The 16,124-nt window shown below is 47.1% G+C and overlaps 1 protein-coding gene across 1 annotated transcript in view; it reads left to right on the plus strand.

Annotated features, from left to right (window-relative positions):
* Nucleotides 1–15,316, plus strand: part of Rft1 (RFT1 homolog) — a 41,109-nt gene extending 25,793 nt beyond the window's left edge. The window contains exons 9-13 of the mRNA XM_005085213.4: nucleotides 122–252; nucleotides 1,856–2,000; nucleotides 5,492–5,597; nucleotides 11,135–11,384; nucleotides 11,878–15,316. Coding sequence (XP_005085270.1) covers nucleotides 122–252; nucleotides 1,856–2,000; nucleotides 5,492–5,597; nucleotides 11,135–11,384; nucleotides 11,878–12,045 — 800 coding nt within the window. The 3' untranslated portion in view covers nucleotides 12,046–15,316. The remainder of the gene's footprint in view (nucleotides 1–121; nucleotides 253–1,855; nucleotides 2,001–5,491; nucleotides 5,598–11,134; nucleotides 11,385–11,877) is intronic.
* Nucleotides 15,317–16,124: the final 808 nt, after the last annotated feature.

The following is a 16,124-nucleotide window of genomic DNA, read 5'->3' on the forward strand; positions in this document are numbered from 1 at the left end:
CCTATATACAAAAGAAAAAGATTAAAATTTTAAATTAAACATTAAATTAGAAAAGCAATTTTCATATAGTGCTGTGAAATTAAGAACTAACATGATTGTCGCTCTTCTTTCTGTTTTGTAGGTGTCTATGATATAGTGAATAATCTTGGGTCCCTTGTGGCTAGGCTAATTTTCCAGCCCATAGAGGAGAGTTTTTATATATTCTTTGCTAAGGTGCTAGAGAGGGGGAAGGATGCCACACGTCAGAAGCCGGTGAGTTTGGCTCTCATTCATCTCAGGTGAATGACAAGAAATTCAGGACAGTCAGTTGTCCTTCAGTTGGATTTGACGTTTCCTTCTAGATCTCCTCTTCTTTCTGTTTTGCTTTGTTTTTTTTGTTTTTCAAGACAGGATTTCACTAAGTAGTCCTGGAACTTGCTTTGTAGGTCAGACTGTCCTCAAACTTGAAGACCCGCCTGCCTCTGTCTCCCAAGGGCTGAGATTAAAGGTGTGTGTCACCACCACCTGGCTTTGTTTTGTTTTGTTTTGTTCTGTTTTGAGTCTTGTAGCCCTGGCTGGCTTTGAGCTCCCTTCGTAGCTGAGGCAGACCTGGAAGTTTTTGATTCTCTGCCTCCGCTGCCTAAGTAGTGGAGTGAGAGGCGTGCGCCCCACGCCAAGGGTGTCCACTGCTGGCAGGACCCAGGGCTTGCTTCTCCGTCCTCCTGGCTGTCCTGTTTGTCTCCCCCGTCCTCTTCTACGACCTTTCTCTTTGTCTGCTCAATTCTTGGGTTTAATTTTGTTGTTTGTTTTCTGAAACAGGGCTTTACTCATAGATGACTTTGAACTTCTGAACCTCCTGCTTCAGGCTCCCACGTGCTGGGATTTCAGACGTGTGTTACCACAGGCCGCTAATGCAGTGTGAGGGATCAAACTCAGGGCCATGTACATGCTAGGCCAGCACTCTCCCAGCTGAGCCATATCCCCAGCCCTGTTATCACTGAAAATTCTGACCACTTTAAAAAGATTTTTGGCTCTTTTTGTTTTGTTTTTCAAGATAGGGTTTCTTTGTGTAGCCCTAGCTGTCCTGGAATTTGTGGTCGACAGGCCACACTGGCCTTCAACTCACAGAGATTCGCCTGCCTCTGCCTCCCAAGTGCTGGGACTAAAGGTGTATGCCACCACTGCCCGGCCTTTGCTGTTTACGTTGCCTGATGCCTTGAGCCGGGTCTCACTGAACCAGGAGCTCACTGTTTGACTCAGCTGGCTGGTTAGCAAGCTCTGGGATCTGCCTATCCCACTCCTCAATGCTGCACCACAAACACAGAAAGCCATGCCTAGCTTTTTTTTTTTTCCAACATGGATACTGAGGATTTTAATTAAAGGCCTCAGGCCCTCATGCGTGCAGATCAAGCACTCTTACCTGAGTAGTCTCCTCTGCTCCCTCTGACTTATTTTGCAATTAAAAGCAATCTAGGTCTGCCTCTACATGTCTTAGAAGATAGTTTACAAAGTGCAATGTATGCTCAGCATCTGAGAGTAAGATCTGGTCGGAAGTCTGACTTAGCAGCAGTGTGTGCTGACAAGAACAGACTTTCCAGCCATCAGTGAGAAGCAGCACAGATCTGACCAGCACAGGTGAAAATTCGAGAATAAAGACAGTGTTTTCTTAGCAATACTGGAAATTTATCCTGGATGAGGTGAAAACTCAGCCTCCTGCCTCCCACCTGGAGACGCGGCTCAGTTCTCCTTTCATCTGTCACGAATGAAGACAAGTACAGGCTTCAGAGAGGCACAGAGCCCTCACTGGAAGGGATGGCCTGCATGAGCTGCTCTTGAGCTCAGACTCAGCTGACTTCCTTCCTTTCCCCTGGTCCAGGAGGACGTTGCTGTGGCTGCTGCGGTTTTGGAGTCTCTCCTCAAGCTGGCCTTGCTGACTGGCCTGACCATCACTGTTTTTGGTTTTGCCTATTCTCAACTGGCTCTGGACATCTATGGAGGAGCCATGCTTAGTTCAGGATCGGGTATGTGCTAGACTCTGTAAAGGGTTTGTTCTGATTTCTGAGTAGAAATGGAAGCGGCTCATGAAATTCAGTCCATGTGTCACTGTGGGGAGAATGTCTGGATAGCCGGGCTTCGGGGCTGCTCCCTCATTATCAGCCGCAGTCAGGGTGCAGGCTGGGCTTGCACTCAGTTCTCCACCCTCGCTTGAAGAAGTGGGGAATCCTTCTTGCTATTGGCTTTCCTCTCAGATATATATATATCTGCCCCCCCATAAGTATATTTTGCCAAGTACTTACCTGTGCTTCCTCTAAGTGAGGGAGGAAAGCAGAGAGGAGGCTATGATGGGTCTCTATTTGGTAAATCTCAGAGTGTGATGAGTAAAAGCCTTGGAAAGATAACCTGGAGCCATTTGCCTAGAATACAATTAATCTCAGCAATAAAGTTGTATATTTAATCTACTGACTCTCGGCTTGGAAAAGCAGCATGGGCTGTATCTGTCACTGAGATACTTGGTCCCCAGGCTGCTGAGAATTTCAGTGCACTTGCTAGTCCCTGGGCGTGTTTATCTGTTCCAAACTGTGCTGGGCTGTAGACTGACCATCCATTTGCAGTTTTTATCCTGGGATGAGCAGAGATGCTTTTACTTTCTCAGATCTCTAGACAGGAACCTGGAAGATTCTCTGCTGACCCATCTCCATATAAAGGGTCCTGTCACTACAATTTTACACCTCCATGTTTCAGTTGCCACAATGGCCTCAGACTTGGCATTGGGGAGAGAAAGGGATGGTGTTTCTGTGCCAGAGCAAATGTGAAATTTGAGGAACTACCTGCTGTGAAGCCTGTGATATGATTTGTGGCTCCTTGGGGTTTGTGCCTCAAGCAGTAGTCTCCATCAGGCAACTGCTTGGGAGGCCTCATTAGGAAGCCATTAGGAAGTTTATGTGCAGAGATAGGGGATCCAACTGTTTATACCAGCTCTGCCCCCTTAGAAACAGTTCCCAAGAAACAGCCTCTGCTTTCACACAACCACAAGATGTTGCCAGGAGGGGCTGTCCAATTATTATCATGCTCATTTGGTAGAGCAATTTATCCTAGAGATAAATTAACTGCCATCATTAGGCTGCCTCTGCCTCCCAAGCGCTGGTTAAAGGCGTGTGCCACCACCACCTGGCTCATTGCTTGTTGTTTTGACCAAGCTGTCGCCCTACAAAGCCCTGTCCTGTCTGGGTAGCATCAGGGCCTCTGCACACACTGCCTGCTGGGCTTCCCTCTCACACCACTTCTCCTCGCCCAGCCCTTACTCGTGCTGTGTGTCCAGATGAATGTCTTGTGTCAGGGAGCACACACAACACTGTTCTTCCCACTTAAGTATTTTCATAGAATGTGTCCTTGCCTGGAAAGGATTCCTGCATTAAGCAGAAATGAATGTCGTATCTGCATGGTTTGGCCTTATCACTTTATTTATACATGTATGTTATATGCATGTATCAGTTTATTTAGGTGCTAGGAATTTGAATTTAGGGCCCTGAACATACTAAGCAAACACTCTTATCACTTTCAGCCCAAGATTAATCAGTTTTGGTTTTTATTTATTTTTTGTATGTGTGTGTATGTGTGGTGCTGGGTATCAAACCCTGGGATTTGTGCATGTTAGACCATTGAGCTACATCCCAGCAGTGGTACTGCTCTTTAAAAAAAAAAGAATTTCAGATCAGCTGGGTGTGATGACACACACCTTATCCCTGCGTTTAGTTAGCCTGGTCTACAGATCAAGTTCCAGGACAGCCAGGGCTACACAGAGAAACCCTGCCTTAAATGAATGAGTGAATGAATGGATGAATAAATAAATAAATAAACAATAGATAGAGAAACAAATAGACAAAATAGACAAACGGATAAATTTATTTCAGGTCAGTAAAATTTTACAGCATGTACACTCTTGTGTCTTTTTTAGTCTAAAGTTTTTGACATTTGTTAATACATGGGTTCTGTTTTTCTTGTTTGTTTCTGAGGCAAAATCTTATGATGTACCCTTGGCTAGCCTGGAACTCATTATGTAGTGTAGACCAGGCTAACCCTGAACTCATATGCACCACAATGCCCAGAAATCTTTTCTTTCTTTTTGTTTTTTTGAAATAATTTCTTTCTAGCTGGGCATTTAATCCCAGCACTCGGGAGGCAGAGGCAGGGGGATCTTTGTGAGTTCGAGGCCAGCCTGGTCTACCGAGCAAGTCCCAGGACAGGCTCCAAAATACAGAGAAATCCTGTTTTGAAAAACCAGAAAAAAAAAAGAAATAATTTCTTTTCAAAATTATATATATATATATATATATATATATATTTATATGAATGTTTTTGCCTGTATGTATGTATATGCACTGCATGCATGCCTGGTGCCTTTAAAGGCTAAAAGAGGGTTGGATCGCCAGAAGTGGACTTTAGACAGCTATAAGATGCTGTGTGGATGCTGTGAGCTGAACAGGGTCCTCTGAAAGAGCAGCGGTGCCTCTAGCTGCTGAGCTCTTAGCTGCTGAGCCCTCTCTCCAGCCCCTTTAAAGGTGTTCTCAATGAGAAGTACTACTCTGAATGGAAGGCCACAGTTTGCTTATCCTTTTTTTTTTTTAATTGCTTTTTTGAGACATGGTTTCTCTGTGGCTTTGGAGGCTGTCCTGCAACTCACTCTGTAGGGATTAAAGGCGTGTGCCACCAACGCCCGGCCTGATCTGAAATTTTTAAGAATTACACTTTATTTGTGTGTGTGTGTGTGTGTGTGTGTGTGTGTGTGTGTGTGTGTGTGTGTGTGTGTACAGGTGCCACATGTGTGTGGATTCAAGACAGCTTTCAGGAATGAGCTCTTTGCTCCACAGTGTGGGTCCCAGGGATCAAATTTAGGTCGTCAGTTTTGGCAGCAAGCACGCTTACCCACTGAATCGTCCCACTGACCTTAAAAATGTATTGCTGGAGCCAGCCTGTAGTGGCACACAACTTTAATTCCAACACTTTGGAGGCAGAGGCAGGAGGATCTCAGTGAGTTCGAGGCTAGCCTGGTCTACAGAGTGAGTTCCAGGACAGCCAGGACTGTTTCACAGAGGAGAATGTACTGCTGGGTGTAACTCCGTGTCACTTTATTTTAGGAGAAAGCACCACTGGGGGCTCTGGTTCTCGCCGTGGATTGTGAAGGTTCTGTCTCAGGAGTTTGTTGCTGGTCCTAGGCCCTGGCTATTCCCAAAGGGTCTGCAGCCTGTTCAATTGAGCTTCCCTTAATGTATACACACTGACTGCAGTGCTCAAACTAGCAAGCACCACCTCTCTGCTGACTGAAAATGTTCGAAGCTTTGCTTGGTGGGTGGCACGAGGTCTGTGGGTGTATTCCTCGCTGTCCGGCAGTCAGTGCCGTGAGGTACTGCGAGTCCTCAGGTGTGATGCCGTCTTGTCTCCCGTTGTTACCCTCAGGTCCCAGGTGTCTGAACACACGGTGGAGCTAACAGTGTGTGCGGGTTGTTTCCTGTAGGTCCTGTGTTGCTGCGCTCCTATTGTGTCTATGTCCTCCTTCTTGCAGTCAATGGTGTGACGGAGTGTTTCACATTCGCCGCCATGAGCAAAGAGGAGGTTGACAGGTGGGTAGCGCACAAGTACGCCTTTAGTCGTGGCCTGTGGGCAAAGTGGAATACTGCCCGTCCCTTTCTTTCCGTTCTGAGCATGGGCTTGTGTACACTTTTCTCAGAGGCCTCACCACACTGCTAGCGTGGCACCACCCAGGACCGCCATTGCCCTGGCACAGATTACCTAGTGTTCCCCACAGCGGGGCGAGGAGGCCAGGACTCTGCTTCCTTTAATGGGGATGGGTACCACCCTGGGGGAGTTGTATTTGTTAGGTATGCAGACAGCCTTAGGAAAAGCTAGTCTTCATTCCACTGTGTCCCTGCTCAGATCCCTAAGAGCAGGCCTCAACTCCAGGGGGTTCCTTTGCTTTTTCAAGAAGCAAATTCTTAGTGACTAGAGAGATTGTTCAGTGGTTAAGAGCACTGGCTATTTTTTCAAGAGACTCAGGTTCAAGTCCCAGCACGCACGTGGCAGCTAACAATCTCTGGTAAGTACTGGGTTCTGACAGGACACCCTCTTCCGGCCTCCTTGGGGAATGGAGGCATGCGGTGTACAGGCATAGATGTAGGGAGAGCACCCACATGCATGTAGAAGCAGATATATTTCAACCCAAGTTTTTCTTACCTCTTAGCTCTAGACTGGGCCCCTACCTTGGAGCTTTCACCAGGAGTTTTAACACTGTTGTGATTCAAATTCTTCCATGGAGAGAGTTATTTATAATCAGAGCTTCTTTTTTCTTTTCTTTTTAAATTGTATATGTAGTGTTCTGTCTGCATGTATCCCTGCACCAGATCTCATTACGGATGGCTGTGAGCCACCATGTGGCTGCTGGGAATTGAACTCAGGACCTTTGGAAGAGCAGCCGGTGCTCTGAGCCTCTGAGCCGTCTCTCAGGGCTTCTTCTTTACCCTACCTGTACTACTCTTGCCTATCACATCTGTAGGCCCTTGGGCATGCATGTGTATTTCAAAACCTCCTTTGTTATTCTGATGTGAAATAGCTTAGTATCTTTGGTCCATACCCAAGATCGTCTGCTTTTTGTATCCCAAATGCCAAAAATATTAGGGCAGTATCTTAAGATGTCATTGTAAGATGAGAAGGATAAAAATGATGAGATAGAGAATTTAGAGGATAATATGAGGGATGGAACCAGTGGTCCTGTCTATCCACTATCCCTTGATTTCTGAATCCCTGAAGGTTTCCAGGCTGCCTCTGTTACCTTGAGTACCGCTGAGAACCTCAGAGGCTTGGTCTTAGGAGTGGAGTGAGGAAGGGGTAACCCAGAGTCAGGGAGTCCTTCTCCCTTCTCAGCAACCTCTGTTCTCATCTTTGACTGCTGAACATAGTAGCCTTTGCTGCATAGTGACTGGAGTGTAGCCAGGATGCTAGCCCAGGTGGAAGCGGTTGTCTTAGGGACTTCTGGTCTTCTCCCAGGCCAATAGGAGACTGTTCATTACCAGCACCAAGTGGCCTGAAGCTTTGGAACCTGCTGGTCTGAGCACAACATGACCCAGTGCACATGTAAATGCATACGACAGAAGCAAGTCCACAAAACAAAAAGCACCTCATCTATGCACAGGACACATTGATTCTTTTAGTCTGTCTCATTCTTCAAAAGGAACTACATCTAAAATGAAATGGTTCAGTGGGTAGGTGCCTGATGCCAAGCCGGGGCACCAGAGTTCTAACCCTGGGACCTGCATGGCTGAAGGGGAGAAGTGACTCCTGCATTGTCCTTGGTCTCTACGTGTGCCCTGCACACACAGGCACTCTCCTGTACACACAGGCACGTCTACAAACAACTAAATACATACAAATGTAATGTCAAAGTCCTGAAGGCACATTATGACCTAATATTGAATCCATTTGCTATTAAAAATATAATTAATCTAAAGCATGCTAGGTGAGAGATGTGGCAGTGTGTAAACTAGGACTCCACCACACATTACACGCTTTTCCTTTAGTCAATTTCTTGCTATGTGGTCTTGGCTGTTCTGGAACTTGCTGTGTAGACCAAGCTGGCCCTGGACTCACAGAAACCCACCAGCTTCTGCCTCTGGAGTGCTGGGATTAAAGGTGCGCTCCAACAGGCAGAAGAGAATTTAATTAACAGTAATTTCAGCGTCAGTCTGGAGGGGGTGAGGCAGTACTGAAACACATTTGAACTGTTTGAGAGAAACAGAGTCTCATGACCAGACCATAAAGAAACCTAGACAGTAGGTGGTAGCATTCTTTTCTTTAAAAAAAATAATATTTTTAAGATTATAATATAATTACATAATTTCCCGATTCCTTTTCGTCTCTCCAAACCCTCCCATGTACCACCCGTCTTATTCTCATTCAAATTTATGGCCTCTTTCCCTAAATGTATGTGTGAGTGTGTGTGTGTGTGTGTGTGAGTGTGTGTGTGTGTGTGTGTGTGTGTGTGTGTGTTCGTTCTTAAATATATAAATGCAACCTCCTCAGTCTGCATGGTACTTGAATGTATGTCCCACATGGGCTGACGGCTTGGTGCTGGGTGACCGTTTGGTGAACTCTTCCCTAGGAAAGGCTATTTCTCCAACTCTCCACACTCCTTGAACACAGAGATTACTAGTTTAGCTCTTTTATTGCCAGCTCTCACAACTTGGCCTGTTCTTTCTAATCTGCATTTCACCTTGGGGCTTTCCTTCCTGTCTTGCTGTCTCTGTGTCTGGCTAGCTGATGGCCGCCTGGATTCCAGCCCCAGGCAAGCCCCTTATTCTCTCCTCCTCCTCCTCCTCTCATTCCTCCTTTCTTTTCAAGCCTAGATTTATTCTCTCTGTCTGCTAGCTCTACTTGTCTTTTCTCTGCCTAGCTATTGGCTGGCCAGCTCTTCATTAAACCAGTTAGGAGCCTTAGGCAGGCAAGGTGAAACAGATGCAGCACATCTTTACATTATTAAACACACATCCATGCATTGTTAACAAATGCAGCATAAACGTAAGCCACACACCTTTACACAGCACAAACAAATGTAACACACCTTTGCCTAATTAAAATAATATTCCACAACACTTAGTTGCCTGTAGTTTTAGTTCTTTGTGTAGGACTGAGGCCTTTTGAGCTTCTCCTGTCTGTTTTAACGTGGCCATTGGTATTGTCTTTGTTCAGGTCACACGCAGGCAGCCATGTTGGTAAGACTTCCATTCCTAGGGAACACAACCTCACAGTAAACTTCCTGTTCTTTTGGCTTACAGTCTTTCTGTCTCCTCTTCTGCAGTAATCCCAGAGCCTTGGATGTGGAGGTTGTGTTATAGATGGTCAGTTGGGACTGAGCTCTACAGCTCTGCCCTTTGATTGGCTGTGGTTTTCTGCAATGGTCTCTGTCTGCTGCAAAGAGAAGTTTTCTTGATGAGGGCTAAGAGCTACACTTATATCTGAAGATTTGTAGCTAGGAACCTCAGAGCAGTAGTGTGGATACAAGCTCTTGTATGTTCATTTGTCATGAAAACATTTTCTGCTGAGAAGCAAATGATCATTCTTTCTTAATTTCTGGCTGAAATTTTATACCCTTTGTTGGAGTACAGTGAGCGTGTGTGTGCGTGTGTGTGTGTGTGTGTGTGTGTGTGTGTGCACTTGTAAGTATATGTATGTTTCTTACTATGGACTCTAATAAAGCAGGTTTCTGTAGTGCCATGACCTTGGTCAGCCCAAAGAACTCTAACCAGATGTTTGGGATCATAGTGTCTCCCTTATGATCTGTAGTCAGATGAATTACTCATTGAACACACAGCAGCTTTCTTACCACCTCTGATGTACAGAACCTGGGTGGTGGTCTCAGAGGCTGTCTAACTTGTGGACAGAAATTGGAGACCTACAGGGTTTAACTCTCTCAACAGCTATATATTCATAGAGTATCTCCTGTGAAGTAGGCAGTACCCAGATGCTGGGGATTTGGTTAATGGCTCTATCACAGACTTTCTGAGGACTGTGGCATTAATTTTATGATGCCAAGACTCAGCTCTTTCCCTTGCAGAACACTGAAGATGGTGTTTTAAACCTGTGGTGAAAGAAGTAGCGTAACCATTGGGCTCCAAAGCCCAGAGAGAGCCCGGGAGTCTGCAAGCGGGAGAACCTCAGGGAGGGTCCAGGTTTACTCACTGCTCACAGCTCATTCGGGAGCCTCTCGTTTGCTTTGAGTGAGGTTCAGCTCCCGAGTGCATCGCTTTCCAGGGGAAGCGGTGAACTCCATTAGCACGGTGGAATGTTCCGTGGTCCTCGGGTGAGTTCTCGGCCTCGCTGTGCTTGTTCATGTCTCTGTTGAACAAATTTAAGCTGCACAGGATAGGAGTCATGCATATTAATTGCTTGCCAGTGTCCCTAGCACCTTTACCAAGTTGGCATTATTACCCTGGTCACATTCATTGAAGATTTCAGCTGAAAAGGGCTTTTGTGTTTTGATTACAAAGTAACACCTAATAAATTATTATCCTTAGAAGTCCAAGTATTGCCAGGTCGTGGTGGCGCACGCCTTTAATCCCAGCACTCGGGAGGCAGAGGCAGGTGGATCTCTGTGAGTTCGAGGCCAGCCTGGTCTACAGAGTGAGTTCCAGGACAGCCAGGAATACACAGGGGAACCCTGTCTTGAAAAAAACAAAAACAAATACAAAAACAGAAAAAAAAAGTCTAGGTATCTTTAATTCTGTATGTTTTGTTTAGGGGTCAGGAAAAAGTCACATTTCCATGTTAGCTATATAGTATTCAGTGTTATAAAAACATGGGTTTTGCAGGGCATTGAAGCACACACCTGTAATTTTAGCTCTTGGTAGCCTGAGGCAGGAAGATTATGAGTTTAAGGCCTGAGGGTTGCAGATGTTGTTCTGTAAAGAAGGCTTGCTTAGCTGGGGGGGAGGCGTGGTGCACACCTTTAACCTCAGCACTGGGGAGGTGGCTGAGAGAGGTGGATCTCAGTGAATTTAAGACCTGCATGGTCTGCAAAGCAAGTTTCAGTTGTAGCCAGAGCTACAGAGAAACCCTGTCTCAAAACAAAACAAAACAAGACAAGAAGCCTTGCTTAGCTTGTGCAAAGCCCTGTGTTTGATCTTGAGCACCTCAGAGAGAGAGACACACACAGAGACAGAGATTGAGATTCCTGAAGGACAGACAGCCTAAGCTATATAGTAAGTTAGAGGCGAGCCTAGACTACATAGGGACACTCTGTCTCAAAACAAAACAACAACAAAAAACCAAGGGCTGAGCCAGGTATAGTAGTTCAGGCCTATAATCCTCATACTCTGGAGGTTCAAAGTCAGCGTAGGCTACAGAGTGACACCCTGTTTCTAAAAAAAGAAAAAAAGAAAAGCATGGAGGCAAAGGAGCATGCCTGACATATGTAAGGCCTTGGTTTAATCTAGCACAGGAACTGAACAAACGGTTCCTGCCCACAACGCGTATAAGAACATTGGATTATGGGAATTCGTTTGGAGTAAGGTGAACTTAGATCTTTCTGTGGGTTGGTATGGCCACTTTTTGTGTGATAGTGGTGTCTTGTGGCAAGGCCCTCACGCCCCGACTTTGCTTGTCTCCCCAGGTACAACCTCACCATGCTGGCACTGTCTTCCTCGTTCTTGGTCCTATCCTACCTCCTGACCAGCTGGTGCGGCAGTGTGGGTTTCATCCTGGCCAACTGCTTTAACATGGGCATTCGGGTCGCGCAGAGCCTTTACTTTATCCAGCACTACTTCCAGAGGAGCCCCCACAGGCCGCTGGCTGGCCTGCACCTGTCACCTGTTCTCCTCGGGGTGTTTGCCCTCAGTGGTGGCATTACCAGTGTTTCAGAGGTGAGACTCTCTTCAGCCTTCATGCAGCTCCATTCCGCGGGCTGTCAGTGGTCCTCCCTCTAGACTTCCCTCTCCCACCCAGCCTGAACGGACTGATCAAGGGTTTGTCTGCTCCATCTCCTCCAGACCTATGGGGCAGTACGTAACCCCTAGCCCCATCACTGTGTCCTTTACCTGACTTAGAAGCTGGATGACAGGGCTGGAGAGAGGGCTCAGTGAGTAAGAGCACTTACTGCTCATTCTGAGGACACAGGTTCAGTTCCCAGCACCCATACAACCATCTGTAACTTCAGTTCTAGGGGATCTGATGCTTTCTCTAGTCTCTCAGGTATGAGGCACACACACACACACACACACACACACACACACACACACACACACACTGCACATAAGTTTATACACATAAAATAAAATAAATAAGCCTAAAAAGGAAGAAGCTGACTGATAGCGTTTCCCTGGTTTTCCTGGTGGTGACACTGGCTTCTCTCCCCAGGCATTCCTGTGCTGTGAGCAGGGCTGGCCTGCCAGGCTGGCACACATCGCTGTGGGAACCGTCTGCTTAGGAGTGACCCTGGGGACAGCGTTCTTCACAGAGTCCAAGCTAATCCACTTTCTCAGGACTCAGTTGGGTAGATCCAGACTCAGTGACAAAATGAGGTGACATTGATGATGCTGTGACGCTTTGGGTACCTGGACCCACCATGGAGTGTTTCTGGAACAGCGTGTGTTGCTGTGCAAACGTCCTGCTGTGGAGAGAGAGTCGCCCTGGAAGTGAGGTGGCAGAGGAGAGGCCACCCAGCCGAAGTCTTCCACCGAAGGTGGAATGTCCCTTTAAGCGAAGACCAAAAGCCATTTTGTTAATGAATTAGTTCCCTGTATGTGTGATTGACCTTTGAAGTTACATCTTCTAACAAACTCTGTCTTAATATTAATAGTCATATCTGGGCCAAGAAAAAGCAGTGTAGCCACTGACCCGTCACACGAGTCTGTAAAAGAAGTAAGGAACAAAGTGCGGCCTGAGAACTGTGGATCCCCTGTGTCAGTGGTGTGGCTCTGGATTTTAGAGAAGGAAAAAACCTTGTCAGAAGTATTTTTGAAATAATGTTTGCCGTCCTGGGGATTGAACCCAGGGCTAGCTAGTCATGCCCACACCCTCAGTATGTTTCCTGCCCCTGGCACTGGCAGCCTGTGACTTCGGAGTCTTTGGGAGCAGGACCACAAGATCCTTGCTCCCAGGCAGAGAGAGGCTTTGCAGCTGACCTACTGCAGGCCCCGCCTCTCAGCTTGCCGCTCCCCAAGCCGTCCACCAAAGGCTGCTGTAACAGCCCAGCCTGTTAAAGATGGGCACAGCCGCTCGGGGCTCCTTCCCGGGCCACGCCTTCTTATTTCCAGAAGGAACAATGCATTTTCTCATTTTGTTGAGAAATGACATTTTGGACCAGGTCCTCCGCAGTTCTCAACCTCTTGGTCAGCTCTCCAAAGCCCATCTTAGATGAAACAAGCGTGGCTCTTAGACTGAATTGCATCCACATTGGGCAGGCTGCCTCTCAGTACCCAAGAATGGTTTTGAGGAGTCTCACACTTCTAGCTTTCCTGCTTAAGATAAACTGAGGCTTCTCCATGGAAACAAGTCTCAAAGATGCTCCCCTTTATAAAAGGAGGGAAGCTTTTGTGGTGAGAATAACAGGGACGGCCTTGTGTACTCCTCTGGTCACTTCAGACTTGGCCTGGGCTCTCCCAGTGAGGAGCTACCTAGCGCTCCTGTCACAGAGACTCTTGACTTCTGTTTTGGTCCACCCTTCCCTTCTGCCCCCTGCCCAGTCTTGTGAATGAGTGATGCTAGTTTCATCTGAGTCCCCTGGTTTAAAACCAACCTTTTTTCTTTTTTCTTTCTTTTTTTTTTTTTTCTTTTGGTTTTTCGAGACAGGGTTTCTCTGTGGCTTTGGAGGCTGTCCTGGAACTCGCTCTTGTAGACCAGGCTGGCCTCGAACTCACAGAGATCCACCTGCCTCTGCCTCCCGAGTGCTGGGATTAAAGGCGTGCGTCACCAACTCCCGGCTAAAACCAACCTTTTTTCATGTTCTTGTAAAGATCTTCTTTTGTACCTTGTCTCTCTCCAAAGGGAGGGAAAGTCTTAACTTTCATAAATCAGGTTGGGAATGTAGCTCATGGCAGACTCTTGCCTCACATGTGTAAAACCCTGATTTTGATCCCCAGCTCCCCATAGTTACAAAGTTCGTAAGGAAGATAGGCAAATATCTGTTTTGTTTGTTTGCTTGTTTATTGTTTTTGGAGACAGGGTTTCTCTGTGTATCCCTGGCTGACCTGGAACTCGTTCTGTAGGCCAGACTGGACTTGAACTCACAGAGATCCACCGCCTGCCTCCTCCCAAGTGCTGGGATTAAAGATATATGCCACCACCACCCAGCTAGGCAAATATCTTGAGTATTGAAACAATACTTGTGTTCCTCATTGGGCCATCGCTACCTGCGTTGGTCACTCTAACTCCTAACTTTGGAAGGAACAGTTACCAAGAGGCTTCTTTGATTTTGGACCAAAAGACCTGGGGTTTTTCATGCCATTTTTATTAGTCAGGGTTCTCTAAAGGAACAGGGCAGATAGAATGAGTACAGAGATCAGAAGAGGCTTTATTACAGTATGGTCTGAGCAAGTCCAACAGTCTCACATTGGAGGCTGAGAACCTGGTTGTCACCCATCCATGAGGCTGCCTGTCTCAGCTGTCCTGGTCTAGTGCTGGAGGCCTGGAGGCCTGGAGGCCTGCCGCCGCCGCCGCCGCCGCTGCTGCCGCTGCTGATCAGTGCCATGCATACTGAGGAAGCTGGTTCTCATGGCAGCAGAGGATTGCAGCAGCAACAGGGAAGGTGAACTGAGCTGCAAGAGTGAAGGCTTTTTTGCAGTTTTCTTCCTTCATGTCGTTTTGCTTGGGCTGCCGCCAGCAGGTGCCACCCAGAAGAAGGGTGGGTCTTCCCACTTAAACTACTCTGATCAAGACACTGGAGTGTCCAGCATCTTGAGTTGGGTTGATTCTAGCTCCAGTCAAGTGGACAGTCAAGCTTAGCCCTCACCCCATCCTGGCAGCTCCCCATCCTGTATTGCGGCCGTCTGTCTTCATCACATGTGGTACTCACCTGTCTCCTAATTGTGCTGTGGACCCAAGGCTCCTAAAAACCAAAGCAGACACAGAGGCCATGCAAGGAAGCGGCACAGCAGAAACTGGTCAGGGACAACGGCACAGCCTCGGGAGCTGACCGCACCCCCAGCCCTCACCCTGCAAGTGTCTAAGCAGAGTAAACATAAACATACGTGCCAGTTTACAGTTACGCCTCCCCACCAGTGGGGACCAAAGATTAGGGACTTCCGCAGGAACATTGCTCTGTGGCACACCTCTGTTCTCCTTGGTGGTTCACTCAAGTGCTGGCGGGGCAGCTCGCCCATCACCCATGTCTCATATTGTACTTGAAGTTCTAGCAAGAGAAATAAGACAACAAAAGGAGATCAAGGGGATACAAATTGGAAAGGAAGAAATTAAACTTCACTATTTACAGATGATAAGACAGTTTGCATAAGTGACCCAAAAATTCTACCAGGGAACTCCTATAGCTGATAAACACCTTCAGCAATGTGACAGGATACAAGATAAACTAAAAAATAAAAATCACTAGCCATATTATATACAAATGACAAATGGTCTGAGAAGCCAGGGTGTCCGCGATGTCAGTTACCCAGGTCTGGGGAGGTCTTGGGAACTTAAACTTTGTTTGACCCCTATTCAAGATTTATTCAAAATGGTTTCAGTTTGATTCTTTCTTAAATACCCCCTATCCTCTTCATATACTGTACTTATTTCCTCTCTTCTCCATCTAGCCTGGTCTTTATCTTGGTTGGTTTAAAACAAAGAAAAAAAAACAAAACTCATTTATTAAGCAACCATTCTTTTTTTAATGAATCTTTTTTAAATTTTTGTTTTATGTGCATCAGTGTTTTGCCATGGGTGTCGGGTCCCCTGGAGTTACAGACAGCTGTGAGCTGCCATGTGGGTGCTGGGAACTGAACCTGGATTCTCTGGAAGAGCAGGCAGTGCTCTTAACCACTCAGCCATCTCTCCAGCTCATTTGTTGTTTTTGTTGTGTTTTTTTCCCTGAGCTGAGGACTGAACTCAGGATTGTTTGCTTGCAAGGCAAGGACTCTACCACTGGCTAAATCCCCACCCCCTCAAGCAGCCATTCTTCGAGGGATCAGGACGAGTGTCAGGGTGGGATAGGGCAAGTATGGTTCAGGGAGTCTGCGGCAGCCTGTTCACCCTCAGATCTCCCTCATTGGTGTGCTAGAATCTGCCCTCACTGAGCCTGAAGGCCGAGTGGACCAAGCAACTCATTCACATTCACAAACCCCTGCCTGGGTGTTGGGAAGGCAGAACTGACAGTATCCAAACCCTGAAGCAGTCAGGTGGAAGGTGGACCTCTCAGAAGGTAGGATCCCACGCTGCGCTGCGGCCTCTGGGCTGAATGGGGTTCTGCTCCAGCAGAGAATCATGGCGACTGTGGTCTCTGACTCAGTTTTGGAAGAGCCACAAGTGAAGACGGGCTTTGCCTGCGGTGGGTGGGGCTAGACAAGAGAAGACCAGGAGCCGCTCCCACAGCAGCCGCTTTTGGTAGAAGGACAGGACGGGAGGTCAGCCTTTGGCCCTTGTTGCCAAGTGAGGAGAGTTGCAGGGTACTT

The sequence above is a fragment of the Mesocricetus auratus genome, unplaced genomic scaffold (genome assembly GCF_017639785.1).
Source record: "Mesocricetus auratus isolate SY011 unplaced genomic scaffold, BCM_Maur_2.0 Super-Scaffold_100006, whole genome shotgun sequence".
Taxonomy (NCBI): Eukaryota; Metazoa; Chordata; class Mammalia; order Rodentia; family Cricetidae; genus Mesocricetus; species Mesocricetus auratus.